Source organism: Patiria miniata, unplaced genomic scaffold (genome assembly GCF_015706575.1).
Source record: "Patiria miniata isolate m_02_andy unplaced genomic scaffold, ASM1570657v1 HiC_scaffold_17, whole genome shotgun sequence".
NCBI lineage: Eukaryota > Metazoa > Echinodermata > Asteroidea > Valvatida > Asterinidae > Patiria > Patiria miniata.
Window position 1 is genome coordinate 5,931,816 of NW_024037055.1, and position 15,347 is coordinate 5,947,162.

At 41.6% G+C, this 15,347-nt stretch overlaps 1 protein-coding gene across 10 annotated transcripts in view; it reads right to left on the minus strand.

Moving 5' to 3' along the window:
- The window catches only part of LOC119723636 (amine oxidase [flavin-containing] B-like), a 44,380-nt gene extending 29,129 nt beyond the window's left edge, over positions 1 to 15,251 (minus strand). For 2 of the 10 annotated variants that reach the window (XM_038194390.1, XM_038194387.1), the window contains exons 1-5: positions 14,960 to 15,250; positions 13,726 to 13,820; positions 9,580 to 9,717; positions 7,309 to 7,413; positions 5,533 to 5,624 (exon numbers count right to left, since the gene is read on the minus strand). In XM_038194390.1, the coding sequence (XP_038050318.1) occupies positions 5,533 to 5,624; positions 7,309 to 7,413; positions 9,580 to 9,717; positions 13,726 to 13,820; positions 14,960 to 15,008 (479 nt within the window). In that variant the 5' untranslated portion in view covers positions 15,009 to 15,250. Of the gene's footprint in view, positions 1 to 135; positions 266 to 3,914; positions 4,057 to 5,532; positions 5,625 to 7,308; positions 7,414 to 9,579; positions 9,718 to 13,725; positions 13,821 to 14,959 lie in introns of all 10 variants that reach the window. The other 8 variants (XM_038194394.1, XM_038194396.1, XM_038194395.1 and 5 more) reach the window with 7 other exon arrangements.
- Between the last annotated feature and the right edge of the window lie 96 nt (positions 15,252 to 15,347).

A 15,347-nucleotide genomic window follows, 5' to 3' on the forward strand; every position in this document is an offset into this window, starting at 1 on the left:
GGTGCATAGTGGATGTCTGAAAGGGTATAGGATGAAATTAATCGAACATTGGACATACGAGACAAAGATACAATCTGCCCGTCTTGTGATGTGACGTAGCTGAAACTACAATGCATCCATCTGACAACAACCAACCTGGGCGGCAATCTCTCCACGGATACCACCGGCCGACCCCATATACCAGCCAAATGACAATACCGACACTTCCCAGGGTTCCACGCACCAGATAACTTTCACCACATATCGCATATATCGCCGACTGGTTCTGCAGTCAGGAAAATAAACACAGGTGGATACCAAAAATGCTGTTGTCATCAAAAATTGCCTGCCGTCTGATCAAAACAGCAGCTCATTTCAGAGGGGATCTAAAAGATCTGAAAAGCAGCCCAGGAGGAACACAGTTGGAGGAATCCTTCGGCAATCTGCTTCATCGTTGACGGATGAAAGTGATAATGAAAGCCTCTTTCTGGAGTAATAAGTGTCAGACTTGATCCTAACAGACTTAGGTTAGGCCAGGGGATGCCTCGCCGCAATATCTTAGAGACAAACTTAGAGAATGTCACACACACACACAAACACTTGTGGATAAATATCTTCTGTAATTAGCACATTCCAAGCTCCAAAAATTCCTTTAACCCTAACCCCCTAAGACAGAGTTCACTTGGGGTCAAGTACCACATAGTACAAAGTATTACAAAAATTATGTTAGCAGGTACCAAGTGCTAGGAAATACTATAAGCTGAAGTTCTGCATACTGTACTACCAGTCGTATTTTGTAGCTTTAGGTGAGGTTAGTGTTAAAGCACAGAAGTTAAAACTCAGGTCAAAACATGGAAAGAACTACATACATAATGTGCAGTGTTCAAACTAAAGAACGCTCCGATAGATGTAATGTTATTTTAGCAGTAGCACAATGCTCAAAGCAAAGGAAGTCTGCAAAGTAAGTTGTGTGCCAGAAAGGTCGGTCCAGTGTTGAGTCCATCACAAGTCCATCACACGTCAATCACACTTCATCCAGTCCAACGTCAAGCCACAGCTGTGACAAAGGACTTCATTTGTTCTGGTTCACCCCCTGTTACTTATGACTGGACTCGCGTGAATGACTTATGATTTACATGTACTTGTGACCGGACGTGCAACTGCAAGACTTGACTACCACACCGTGCCCGAGCAGGCTACCTTGAATTACCCGACTGCCATTCTCGGTCGACGCACTGCGGGCAAGACCTCCAGTCTGTTTGATGTACAATGTACCACAGATGAAACAGCACCGAAAGTTGGGAGGGGTCCGCTTAAACAGAGACTTTGCATAAAAATTCCACGAAATGACGTGAAGTTCTACCAGTGCGTGTGTGGTGGGTCAGTACCGGTAGGTAGGCGATAGTATGAAATAAATAGAATGGATTTTATTTAAAAAAAAAAAAAAAAAAGGGGGCATGGACAAGAAAGTTCCTGGGGTGGACATTTATCAAAGTTATGCTACTGATTACTGTATCAAAAATGTCCCGGGAGTCCTTAAAAATTAAATCTAAAAACCCCAACAATCTTCTACTGCCAAATTGGTCAGCTGCAAATTGGAATCTGCAACAAAAAGAATGGTTATCGTTGTGTATGTTACCGACAATATTCATGTTTGTAGAAAAAGTCTTGCAATATAAACCATAGGGTAAACAAAAAGTGAGGAAATAGCCCTTGCTTTGCTACACTCTCCAGAACACTTCAATATTTGCAAATTTTGCTTGCAAAGTCAATGGCCTGTAAGAGAGCAAGGGTAAATAACCAAGCTAAACGTCACTAAACCCGACATGACCAAAATAAAAATCAGCCGGCACGAACCGGTTCTTTTTTTAAGTTGGGCAGGGAGTGTCATGGCTGAGCGGTTAAGAGCACCGGACGCAAGCTCTGGTGTTTCTGATCAGCAGAGTGTGGGTTCGAGTCCCGGTCTCGACACTTGTGTCCTTAAGCAAGACACTTGACCATCATTGCTGCGTCCTTCGGATGGGATGTAAAGCCGTAGGTTCCGTGCATTGTGTAATGCATGTAAAGGAACCCCGTCACATTCAGGCTTAGAGAAGGGGTTTGCCCCGGTGTTTCTGGCAGTGGCTTATTAATGCACCGCAGCACCTTGTTAACCCTTATAAGGTGCTACATAAAATGGGTCTCATATTTCAAATACTTCAGTTACCTGTCTTTGAAATATATTCATATTAATTAGCACCCTGAGTGCCTAATTGTTGTCTGATACGTGCGCTGTATAAGACTCCGGTATTATTATAATTAACATAAGCACATGGGGATCAGGATGACCATTTAAGCTGATTTTCGGCTAACTTTGACAGTTTTTTTGTTAAAAAGAAAAATTGACAGAATGGATTTTCTTGGCAGATTTCTGGCAGAATTCTGCAAAAAATGGTTATTTGACAGAAAAACTTAGCAAATTTGAATTTTTTTTTATAAATTTGTTAGAAAAAGTTTCAACCTTTTTAAACAAACCCTTGTAAAATGGGTCAGGTTGGCTGGTCTAGGTGCCGAGTTTCACTGGGAACCAGACTTCGTCGTGACGCAACCGTCACGCAACCGCGATTTGCCCGACATAATTTCATAACATCTTTATGTGACTATGGATTGTTTATAACGTAATTTGAACCTTGATTAAGGCAATACTACAAATCTGCATGTGATTTTAAGTGTTTATAGTGTCTTTCGAGCGATTCTGGGGAATTTGGCAGATTTTTGATAAATCTGACAGATTTTTGAAGTGCATTCAGGCTAAATCGACCTGTGGCGTTTTGAGATGGTTTTTGTGCGTGATTTATATGCATTGTACATGCTGAATCGACCTGTGGCGTTTGAGGTGGTTTTTGTGCGTCATGTATGTACAGGCTAAATCGACCTGTGGCGTTTGAAATGTTTTTTTTTGTGCGTGAAATATGCATACAGGCTAAATCGACCTGTGGCGTTTTGATGTGGTTTTTGCGCGTGATTTATATGCGTGTAGGCCTACAGGCTAAATCGACCTGTGGCGTTTGGGATGGTCTTTGTGTGTGATTTATAGGCATGTACATGTACGGGCTAAATCGATCTGTGGTGTTTGAGGTGGTTTGTGTGCATCACGTATGTTATGTTACCGTATTATGCTGAATCGACCTGTGGCGTTAGAGGTGGTTTTTGCACGTCATTTTGTATGCATGTGCAGGCTAAATCGACCTGTGGCGTTAGAGATGGTTTTTGTGCGTGAAATATAAATTTACAGGCTAAATCGACCTGTGGTGTTTGAGGTGGTCGATTTATTAGCCTGTGCATGCATATAAATCACCCCGTTGGGGATTTATGACAGGGGCCTTCACTGGGCAGAGTAGCCAAACATTTTGTGACAGGTTATGTGCAAAAGAAATTATGCAAATTAATGTGCACCCTGCTTGCATTTGGGTAACTCATCACAAGTAGTTGGCAAAAAACTGGCAGGAAAAAAAAAACCTTTCAAAACTGTGTATTATGTTGGCAGGGTCCTAATTAGAGCACCAATAAGTAGCACACCAGCATTTCTGACGTTACCATTCAAACCTCACCCTCGTTAATTTCTTTCAAACCTCGACTTTAGTAGCAGTGTTCCCAGATTCCATTCCATGGTCATTTTGATTTAACAAAAAATATATGGTGAGTGGTAGTAACGAAACCCTACCATCACTACCATGACTACTCGGGATAAATCAAATTATATCTTATACCTTGACACTTAAGATTTCTAGAACCAATCCATCACCAGTTGAAATGAAGAAGAATACGTTACATCATTACATGCACACACGAACAGACTACAGGTATAATGGATTATCCTTAATAATGGCTACAGAAAGCAGTACAGGTCACAAGGCACTATATATACAGAACAAGAAAAAAAAACGGTCTGGTACCTGACCCCCATTCTCTCGGCCAAAGTTCCGCCAGAACCTTCCCGCCTGCTGGACATACCAGCAGAGAAACAAGACCGAGATCTCCTGGGGGCAACTGCAGACTGTCAGTCGACAGAAGACGTCCATGAAGCGACGGACTACTCTAAATGATACAATGATTGAATCGCATATGAGTCGGGGCGCTAGGCGAAAAGCACTGCCATCTTGGTCCTGTTCCCCGACTCAAAGCAGTGATGCCAGTGGTACTACAGTGATGGCACCCGACCATGCTCCCTCTCTTTACGAGCAATGTGGAGAACATGAATGCTTTCTTCAAAGACAAGTGTATACATGTACGTTGCTTGTAATGCTGTCAAACTACATGTATTTCAAGCACTACAAATTTTGCAGTTAATTTAAAAAAAATAAAATAATGATCAACAGTCCTTCTGGTTTGAAAATCACAGGCGTGTGGAAAACAGGCACACATGGATTTTTCTAGGCGTGTGGTTTTCTAGGTGTGTGATTTTCTAGGTGTGTGATTCTGTGGTCCAGGGCGATTCAGGCGTGCAATTATTCACACTTCTTGAGAAGCTTTTAGGCGGGCGATGGTGTGCGGGTGCAATCGCACGCCTCATCAGGACTGGTTCAGAAGGACTGGATCAATCCAAAAAAACCAAAAACAAAAAAAAAACAGGGAAAAAGCACACTACCGGTAACTGTAGAAGCAAAAACCTAAAACTCAAACAAATCATTACCCTGAAACTTTTAGTCCATACTTTTCAATCGAAATCTCAACAAACGTGTAAAATTTACAGCCTTTGATGCGTAATTACATCTGAAGCTGTTATAAATTTGAAATGTTCTGATATTTCTAGTAATTTCTTGCAAATATGTCTGTTTTTTTTTCCCCCAGTCTTCAGAAAACAACAATTAAAAACTTGTTGATTAGACTGTGCATTGCTTGGCTGTGCACAGTGAATGGGCCTTTCACAGCTCACGTAGATAGACTAAACGAACCCTCTGCAGGCCCAGCGAGAGATAAAAACCTGTTGATCCCACATACATACATGTTGGGGCTGTTCAGAATATACCAAATATTCAATCATCAACCAGATATTCAAATAGACTTTTTGCCGCTTTGAATATTCAAAACAATAAACTAAGCATGCACACACACACACTTTTAACCTAAAGCTGCAGTTCCTGAAATGTCAGTTATATTTGTCGACAGCTTCAGACAACATGAACATGTCAGGTTGGGAGTGAGGCTGGCGTTGCGCCTTCCACCGCTGTGACCCGGGTTCGAATCCTGCCTCGGCCAATGTGTGGATTGGGTTTTCAGTTCCAACCTGATTCCGTGGGTTTCCCCAGAATATTCTTCTGGGGTTTTCCTCCCACCTCTAAAACTGTAGTTTCTTCACATCGTCTTCTCTCTACAGGTTTCTCCAGGCTTGTGAGCTTACAGTGCCTAGGCACTTTTGAGGATTCCTTGGTTTCATAACCAGAAATAAAATAATAATAATATGTATCAATGGTATAGTTCAGATTAAGCGGTTCTGGACAGTTGTCCAACTCCCAAAATGGTGCGCTGTTGCAGGGTTGCTGGAAGCATTTGGAATGGCATGAACGGACTTACTCTGTCCAGCATGTCTTGTCGATCCACTCCTTCATCGTCATGCTGTCTAACTCCTCAGCGTTGGGTGCGTCCCAGGGTGCATCCACTGGTATCTGTTGAGGAAGTGAAGATATATGAATCCACATCTCCATCCACAACCACATCTGCATCCACTTCCCCATCCACAACCCATCTGCATCCACTTCCCCATCCACAGCCCATCTGCATCCACTTCCCCATCCCCAACCCATCTGCATCCACTTCCCCATCCACAACCCATCTGCATCCACTTCCCCATCCACAACCCCATCTGCATCCACTTCCCCATCCACAACCCATCTGCATCCACTTCCCCATCAACAACCCATCTGCATCCACATCCCCATCCACAACCCCATCTGCATCCACTTCCCCATTTACAACCCATCTGCATCCACATCCCCATCCACAATCCATCTGCATCCACGTCCCAATCCCAGTCTCCATGCACAACCCCATCCCATCCCATCTCCATCCACAACCACATCCAAAACCCATCTGCATCCGCATCCACATCCCAATCCACAACCAATCTGCATCCACTTCCCCATCCACAACCCATCTGCATCCACTTCCCTTTCCAAATCCCATCTGCATCCACATCCCCATCCACAACCCCATCTGCATCCACATCCCAATCCACAACCCCATCTGCATCCACAAACCCTTCCAAATCCCATCTGCATCCACCTCTCCATCCCGATCCACAACCCCATCTGCAACCACAAACCCTTCCAAATCCCATCTGCATCCACATCCCCATCCACAATCCATCTGCATCCACGTCCCAATCCCAGTCTCCATGCACAACCCCATCCCATCCCATCTCCATCCACAACCACATCCAAAACCCATCTGCATCCGCATCCACATCCCAATCCACAACCAATCTGCATCCACTTCCCCATCCACAACCCATCTGCATCCACTTCCCTTTCCAAATCCCATCTGCATCCACATCCCCATCCACAACCCCATCTGCATCCACATCCCAATCCACAACCCCATCTGCATCCACAAACCTTTCCAAATCCCATCTGCATCCACCTCTCCATCCCGATCCACAACCCCATCTGCAACCACAAACCCTTCCAAATCCCATCTGCATCCACATCCCCATCCACAACCCCATCTGCATCCACATCCCCATCCCACCTGCATCCACAACCCCTTCCAAACCCCATCCCAATCTCCATCAATAACCAATCTGCATCCACCTCCCCCATCCACTACCTAATCCCCATCCACAACCCCATCTGCATCCACAACCTCTTCCACAACCCCATCCCCATCCACAACCACATCCAAAACCCATCTGCATCAACAATCTACATTCACTCCATCCTCATCCAGATCCCCCATCCACATCACCCCGATATGCATGCACATTTTATCTGCAACCTCAACTGCATCCACAACCACAACTTCATCTTATCCACATCCCTATCAACAACCCCACCTGCAGCATGCTCATCCTTTCCCACCAGCATCCACATCCATTTCCATATCCACAAGCTTACCTGGATGTATCCGCACTCAAACCCCCATCCACACCCCATCTGAATCCACACATCCTTATCAACAACCCCGTCTCCATCCACAAACTCAATCTGCATCCCCCTCCTCATCGAAAACCTGTAATGCTCCCAATTAATCCACAGGCTGACGTGTTCTACCATCAGCATCCTCAACATCACCAAAATCCACATCCACACCCAATCATACTCCACACTCCACAGCCCAAATCCACTAACTTACCATGTCTCCCAGTCTGTCAATCTCCCTGATGGCGTTATTCAGGTCAATGTTGACCAAAGGATTCCAGAACCTGGGCCAAGTTCCTGTGAAGGGGTAACATTTTTGCTTTTGTGGAGAAAGAAAACAGAAAAAAAATAAATCAATTAGGTTTTTGCCCTTCACCTACGTTTAAACACTGTATACTCCTCCCGAGTGAAAGTTAAACAAAATAAAGTTTGCGGATAAAATAAAGTTTGCGGATATCAGCATCCTGGGACATTTTTTTAGTGGCACTAAGAAAATTGACAGAAGCAGGTGTACATGTACAAATGTAGCTCTCTTGAAGCAATAAACCATCTTCATTTGTTCCCATTCAAATCAACGTAACCAAAGGGAGGCTGGAAGGAAAAAATAGTCTGGTTCCTTTTTGCACAAAAAACATAATCATTCAGTACTGTTACTGGATACAGGGAACATGACTGAAATGGTGGCAGCATGACAAAAGTCTACCGGTATCACATCCAGAGTATGACTGAATGCACTACAAGCTCTACACGATGGTGGCCTCTCAATCTGCTTTGAATATTCAATGAATGGGTACATTGTACGTTGACTTCAATCATGCTGCCTGTACAACCTTCTGATACAAGTATGGTCTCAAATTAATTAAGCATTTTCCTCTTAACTTTTTTTACCACTGTTCTGCAAAAAATGAAATCATGCACATGTGTACGTGTTCTACATAGCCCCAAGGACCGACACACAAAGGGAGAAGAACAGATCCTTTGAGTCCTCGAGATTTGGGTCTTTTGTTGGAAACGGTCCACTCTACTAAGTTTGTGTGCTTAGTCTATATGGGAGAGTGTTTTATTACAGGGACAAAGGAAAACACAAAGCATTGTCCTCGAGAGTATAGTAAAACAGGAGTGTGTGCACACTCACTGTATATAGTCCTGAATATTAAAAACAACAATAACAAAATGTAGGTTCCAATCTTAATCTCAAATGGTGGTTATATCAGCCTCATTATTGCCCAATAATTTCAAATTCATGAAACATGTACCCGGTAAAAGAAAATAGATGCCAGAGTTAAATACTGTTACATACAGTACACACATTGACATTTGTATCCTTGTGAAGACATTTATTTGTTCTCGTGTAGTAAACTTTTCGAGTTTGAAAGTGTAGTTTCAAAATGCTCTTATTTTAACCAGAATTAATGTCCTTGGCTGAAAATCAGACTTAATCTCCCTGTTCTTAAACTCTTCCATTTGCGCCGAATCAACCCACCTAGGAAATTCCTAGTTTTTTTAGTAAAATCTATATATCTATTTCGTGAAAACCTTGTGGAGAGGTATTCATCTATAGAAATTGCCCTGTGGAGATGTATACAATCTTTTGTTCCCTATTGTGTGCATGTCTCCAGAGGGCACGGTGTATCAGATCATTATACCTGGATGCATTGTGCCATACATGTACCGGTACATGATACCACTGTACCCTACTGCACATTATATTGCCTTATCTGTCTGCTTGCTGCACTAAATTAACAACCAAAGTTCGCCTCATGTGACCTTTATTCATGGTTCACACATAGGTTATTAGGATTAGGTAGCACTCCCTGGGTTGGGTCTAAAGTTGAAAGCGCGAGGTCATAGGTGGCTGGTTTCAAATGGCTTCTGTATACACACATATAAGGACGTGTACAGCGAGAAAGAAAAGTTTTCAGGGCAAGTTTTTTATACATGTACATGTACACACAGCACAATATGTACATGTACTAAACATTGTAAATGGGATCAAAAGGTGCAAGCCATAAACTGACGGGATTTGAGAATTGCAAAATCATGAAGTATATTTTCTCCCCAAAAGGAAGGAGGATGAGTTAGTTCCATTCAATTCAATTCAATTCAATTCTTAATTATCCTTTTCAAGAAACAATGGAATATTGAAATGTCAGTCAAAATTCACTTCCACTTCCCCTGCTATACTTTTAACAAAGGCTAGTCACCAGCAGTCAGATCATAATGTCAAGCAAGCACTGTGACCAGTCAAACTGGTTCAACAGACAAAGCAGGCAAGTTGTGGTCACAGCTGTTTTACCACTCACCCGGAGTCAAAGCATAGCTGTATCAAGTCCCAGAAAGTCAATCCTGCTTTATGTAGGCTGGGAATTCTTAACTGTTGAAAACAGTCATTTATTTGATTTAGACTCAAAGAACTACTTGGCACAGAATTATGTCTGCATAGGAGGGTTAAAAAAAAAGGCATTATAAGGGTGTGTCTACTTACGTTGTCTACCCAGACCAGTCGTTCAACTTCTTGGATCTTGTAGTTTTCCACTCCGAGTTCTTTGGCCATTCTTAAGAGGCGGTTTTGGGTGGGGCCCACGTAGGATCCGCCCAAGTCCACATACCCAACAGTGGAATCCTAAGTGGGAAAAAAATAAGAAATTAAAATTACATGTATGCTCTTTTCATTCAAACAAATTGGAATATCATGCAAAAGTTTTTAAGCTCAAGCAACAGAGCAACTACAACTCACCCATAAAACTGTGAGTACCAAAAGCGAACCAAATACATTTAATGGTTGACACTAATTGTTTGTAACAATTCGTGACATTGTTTGTAATAATTTGTATCATTGTTTATGATTTTCTTTCAATTATAATGTGTGTTAATGTAATGGTCACGTGATATACACGCCCCATAAACTTGAGGGGCTGGGGGCTTCTCGGTTGGTTTCGTAACAGACCTAGGAAAGCACCTGTGCACTATGAATCACTATTATTAGATGGAATTTTTGCGTTGGGGTGATATAAATCAAATGAGGTTTTGCCCTTCACCGAGTCCCACCGGAGTGATTTTTCCAACTTTAACTCGGGAGGTACACACTGAGTATGCAGTGTGTTTATGTAAGCATATTCCCAATATACACTGAGTATACAGGGTTTAAGCGGCGGTGGAGGGCAAAACCTCATTTGATTTACATCACCCCAACGCAAAAATTCCATCTAATAATAGTTTATGCTATGCACATCAGATTCGAACCAGCCAACCGATCCCGTTAGCTCGGTGGTCGAGTGCTAAGACATCTGCACTAGAATGCAGGAGGTCGTGGGTTCGAGTCCCACCCGAGTGATTTTTCCAACTTTAACTCGGGAGGTAACACACTGAGTAGGCCTATACAGTCTGTTTATGAAAGCATACTCCCAATATACACTGAGTATACAGTGTTTAAACGTCGGTGAAGGGCAAAAACCTCATTTGACTATGAATCACCTCGGATCTGTACAAATGAAGTTTGTTATATTTGAATCTAGTTTACACTTTCCACTTGTTTGTGAAACTATTAAAATATCACAATTATCTATTTGACCCAAAGCAGCCTCCCCGACTTAACCCCAAAACTACTACAAGACAATTTCATGGTTCATAGCAAGTAGCAATTGGCTTCAGCAGCATTGCTGATCTGATAAAAAATGCATCTGGGGATTATTGGTTTGACCCACAAAAACAGACTTCAGCCTAGGGCGACTAAACCTGGCTTCTTGAACCGAACACCCTGATCACTTGACAGACCCTGCAAAGGGTTAATCCCTACTAGCGATCACCATAATACGTGTATGTACATTGTATGTACAGCCGAGCAGGATTCAGGCTTTCATAATCAGGGACATGTACAAGTACATGTACATTGACTTCACAGTCTACGATTTCTGTGCATTACTCAGTAATATAGCGAATGCAAACACGCTGTTTAAGCAGAATACACAACGGCGCTTGTTTCACGCCCACTGCCATTGTGCCACTTGTCAGGGTCAGAAATTTTTAATCTAATCACTAAGCTCCTGCACCCGAGTTCACTCAAAGAAATAATTTAGTTTAAATATTAATTATTTAACCCTAACTCTAACTCCTAGCATGATTTACTAGGAACCATACCCACCCTGGCAAATTCCAACACCATATGGGAAACTGCACACACATATTTCTGACTTAAATTCTGGAGGTGTGCCAACCCAGTGTAAAAGACTGTCAGTTTAGGGGTACTGTACCCATCCCGACAGATTCCAACAAAACATGCTGTTGGGGTTCAATGGGTTGAGTTCTGTTAGGGTTAAGGGACTAATCTGCATTATGCAAAGCAAAAAAACCAACTACATAAATTGGGTAACCTGCACGTTAATTTTATGTAAATCTGCTTTGTCTTGTGTAATCTTGCTTTTTGAAACTGAATAACTAATCAATTGTAACTTAGTCAATATAGCAAGACCGTCACCGCAAGCTGAATGCAATTTCAATACATGACCCTGTTGGACTGCCTATTTGCTAGCAGACAGCAATACAAGGCCATTGCCTATTTCCGTCAGCTGTCTGTAGCCCTTAGCCACGGCAATACGGCCATTTCTGATATTGATTTTCATTCCCAGCCCATTTCCCCTCATCTGATTTTCCCAGGGGCTCCGTGTCAAAAGGCCAGTGAACAGGCCGACCTCGCTGGAGCTCACAGGTTCAATCTGGGAAGATTATCAGAAAGGCAAATAAGGCACAACCACACAATTCAAGGTTACTTTGGAATGTACAACAATGCTTTAGCCTTGAGTTATGTAGAAATTCAAAGGCCACTCATTTAATATTCATCTTAGTCTAAAGGCAAACTGCAAGTTATTCTAAAAAATGAGTTGCGGACAAAAACCTGTCCTTTGTTGTTCTCCAAACTTGTGGCTCAACTTGTAATTTTTGCCCATGAATGGATTTGTGATGGATTTCATGTTTAAAGGGAATACACAACATTTTCGAAAAATAAAACTACCAAGTTTTTACGAAATACTTTACTGAAATGTTGGTAAGTGACAGTATTAAGCATCCTGTAAAATTATGGCACCTGGTGTGAAGTCATTTTCAAGAAAATAATATTTTTGTATGATACATTTCCAACAGTGGTCACCGTTGGAAAAAAAGAACTATTTTGATCCAAATTTACAACTGATCCAAATTTACCATTTTTTTTCAGTCCACATTTTGTTCGCTATTGGTTACATGTTCACGAACGGGTGCAGGCAGGCTAGACTGGTTCCCTTGCCTTACAATTTTCCGGCATCTTTATATATTGATCTATTCCATCTTTAGTGGAGTCAGAGAACCAGACTGCTTGAACATTTCGTCGGAGTTTTCACGAAGAGACAATTTTGGCAAAAATCAATATATTTTCGAAATTCTTTTTTTGGGCCGAAATCGATTAAGTGTATTGCAACGGACACCTTGGCGAATTTATTTTGTCAAAATCAGATGAAATCATTGAGATCATGAGAATCAATAAAGGGAAAATTTCATCCAAGTCGTTTTTTCAGTTTTCACGAAGAGACAATTGTAGCAAAAATGCACGTGTGCGATTTTGAGTTTTCACGAACAGACAATTTTCGAGCGCGCGCAAGCAAAACGACGCGTGCGGGCAAAACGAAGCGCGTGTGGGATTTCGAGTTTTCAAGAAGAGACAATTGGATCATTGCCAATTTTCCCAGCAAAACCAATCGCCTGTGGAATTTTGAGTTTTCACGAAGAGACAATTAACTATGAACGTTAATTGCTCTGCAATTAATTGGTCTATTGACTCGCAATTGATACAATGTGTAAGTGTGAGATTTCAGCTTACTATCGGTATAAAAAAATAATCAACATGTTCTCTAAAAGTAGGCGAAATCTTCAGCTTAAAAAAGGTTCAACTTTTAAGTTGATTTTCTCAAAACTATGTTTCAATGCCCTGTGGCCACAATTCTCTCTTCGTGAAAACTCTAACGATTTTTGTTTTTCTTAGTTTTTCCAACATTTTCGAACACAAAACTTCAGGTTGATAGCTCCATTATGACACCCCAATGGATTGTAAGTAATTCCTGATCAATCCATGCTGGTTAATTGTGCACGCCATAATAACATGTAGCTATTTACAGCAAGCTTTGTATTTTTATTGCAGCATAAAATATATTGTACATATATGTGGCATACACATCAACACATAGTACAAAGTCTGGGCTTTTTTTTTTACATAAACAGTGTCTATCGTGAGTACCTAACAGCTGTTTCTTTATTAACATTGATCACTATTTTATAAACAGTCAGAAGAAGTGTGATTGTAACATGGTGTTTTATAGCTCCATGGTCATAACATGCTGTACAGCATACAACTTTTCTTCTAAAAAAAAATGTAAAAAAGGGACTGTGCATATAACATCAACATACAATACAGACTGGGACCTTGAGTGCTGAAAAAAACATGCAAAACGAAAACACGCCCACTTGGGGTCAACATGCAAATTGAGGTCAAAGTAATACGACTCCGCCCAGCTAGCAGGTGCCATGCGAAGCCATCCACATGGGCTTTGAACGAGGCTATTTCAGGGGCCACAGGACGGACGGACATGACGGAAGGGTTTCTTACCACTTGGGTGAAAGTGCGCCCTCCCAGTCGGTCTCGCGCCTCCACCACCAGCACATCTAACCCTTGCTCCTGCAGCAGTTTTGCTGCAGACATTCCTAAAAAAAAACAATACGCATTTAAATATGTCGTTAATTTATAAAACAATTTTACATTTGTTCTGATGTGGGCAGCTGATCAGTGACAGAGTGGCCAATAGGACTTAGCGTAAAAAAACCAAACTTTTCTTTCATTTTGTAAAATTTGTGTCAAATTTGGAGTGGCCTTTGGCTTCTCACCTTTGTTTACAAAAACGTAGCGGCTATCGTTACGGCAGCCTTAACATGATTTTAACCCGCTATCTTTACGATATTGCAAAATCACCATGCGAATCTATATCACATTTATAACGACCCGTCCAACAAGAATGCTTCGTTAGCTCGATTGGGTTTAATACATGTTCGACTACTGTTTATTGGTTTGAAACCACACTGCTCTGCTTCTAATTTTTTTCATTTTGTATAAAAATAGTTTTCTTTACTTCAGTTTCATGTTTTTAATTGAATCTATCTTTTTATTTTTTGATACGCAAACGTGTGCAAACAAATCTGGAAATTTCACGAAAAACAGACATCTGGAAAAGGCAGCACTTTCTGATTAGCCTATAAAAATATGGAGGGTGAGTATGCTTCTAAAGCAAAAAAAAATAGATACAAACTAAGCCTAAATGTAGCTGGAGTTACCCAGCCCTGAGTTTTATCATTGGGTTGTCTATTAGTATACAACCCAATGATAAAACTCAGGGCTGGGTAACTCCAGCTAGCCTAAATGTGAAAATCAAAATTTGACAAAATTTGACATGTTTTTGTACATGGTGGAAGCGTGGCCTTTATTTACGGAGGTAGTCCAGTAAATTGGCCACATTTATGAGGCTAAGAGAAACCCTACACAGTAGGCCTACATTGTTGCTTACTCATTGAAATTTTAAAAGAAATATGAATATTGTTGAATGAACTCTAAAATGACTAACAATGAACATCTGTTCCTTGCTCTATGCAATTCAATAAAAACAAATCATGCCAACCCGGGTGTATAAGCTTGATATTGATAAGCTGTGTATTGTAGACTTCGTGCACAGTCCAAAAACAAATGCGTGTGGCGTAGTGTGCATATGGTGGAGTGCAATACACGGCCATACAACAAGGCAAGAAATAGGACTTCGTCTTAGTTCCACAAAACAGTACCGTTCTTCACTTACCCGAGATCCCGCCCCCGATAATAATCACATCTTTCTTGCTGCTCGTCATGATGAAAAAAGTCTCCTCTTTCCTTCACAGCCGTCTCCTAAAACTGTCGATTCTTCCTCGGCGAGGAATTCTTGCGGAACAAACTTTTCCCACACTGGGACAAACGACCGACCGAACTCCGCCTCGAAATTAAATGTCCACAATAATCCGTACCCGTACACCTGCCTGGTTCCCAATCGCACTCACGCTCAAATGAACACAATTTACAGAACGGAACCAGTCTGTCTCTGTATCACACAAATTCGGCCCAGGGACCATACAATGAACCGGGTGTTGTTTGGGCGCATACAATTTCTTTTAATTCAGGGGTCAGGGGAATTTAAATTAAGCTTATAAGTA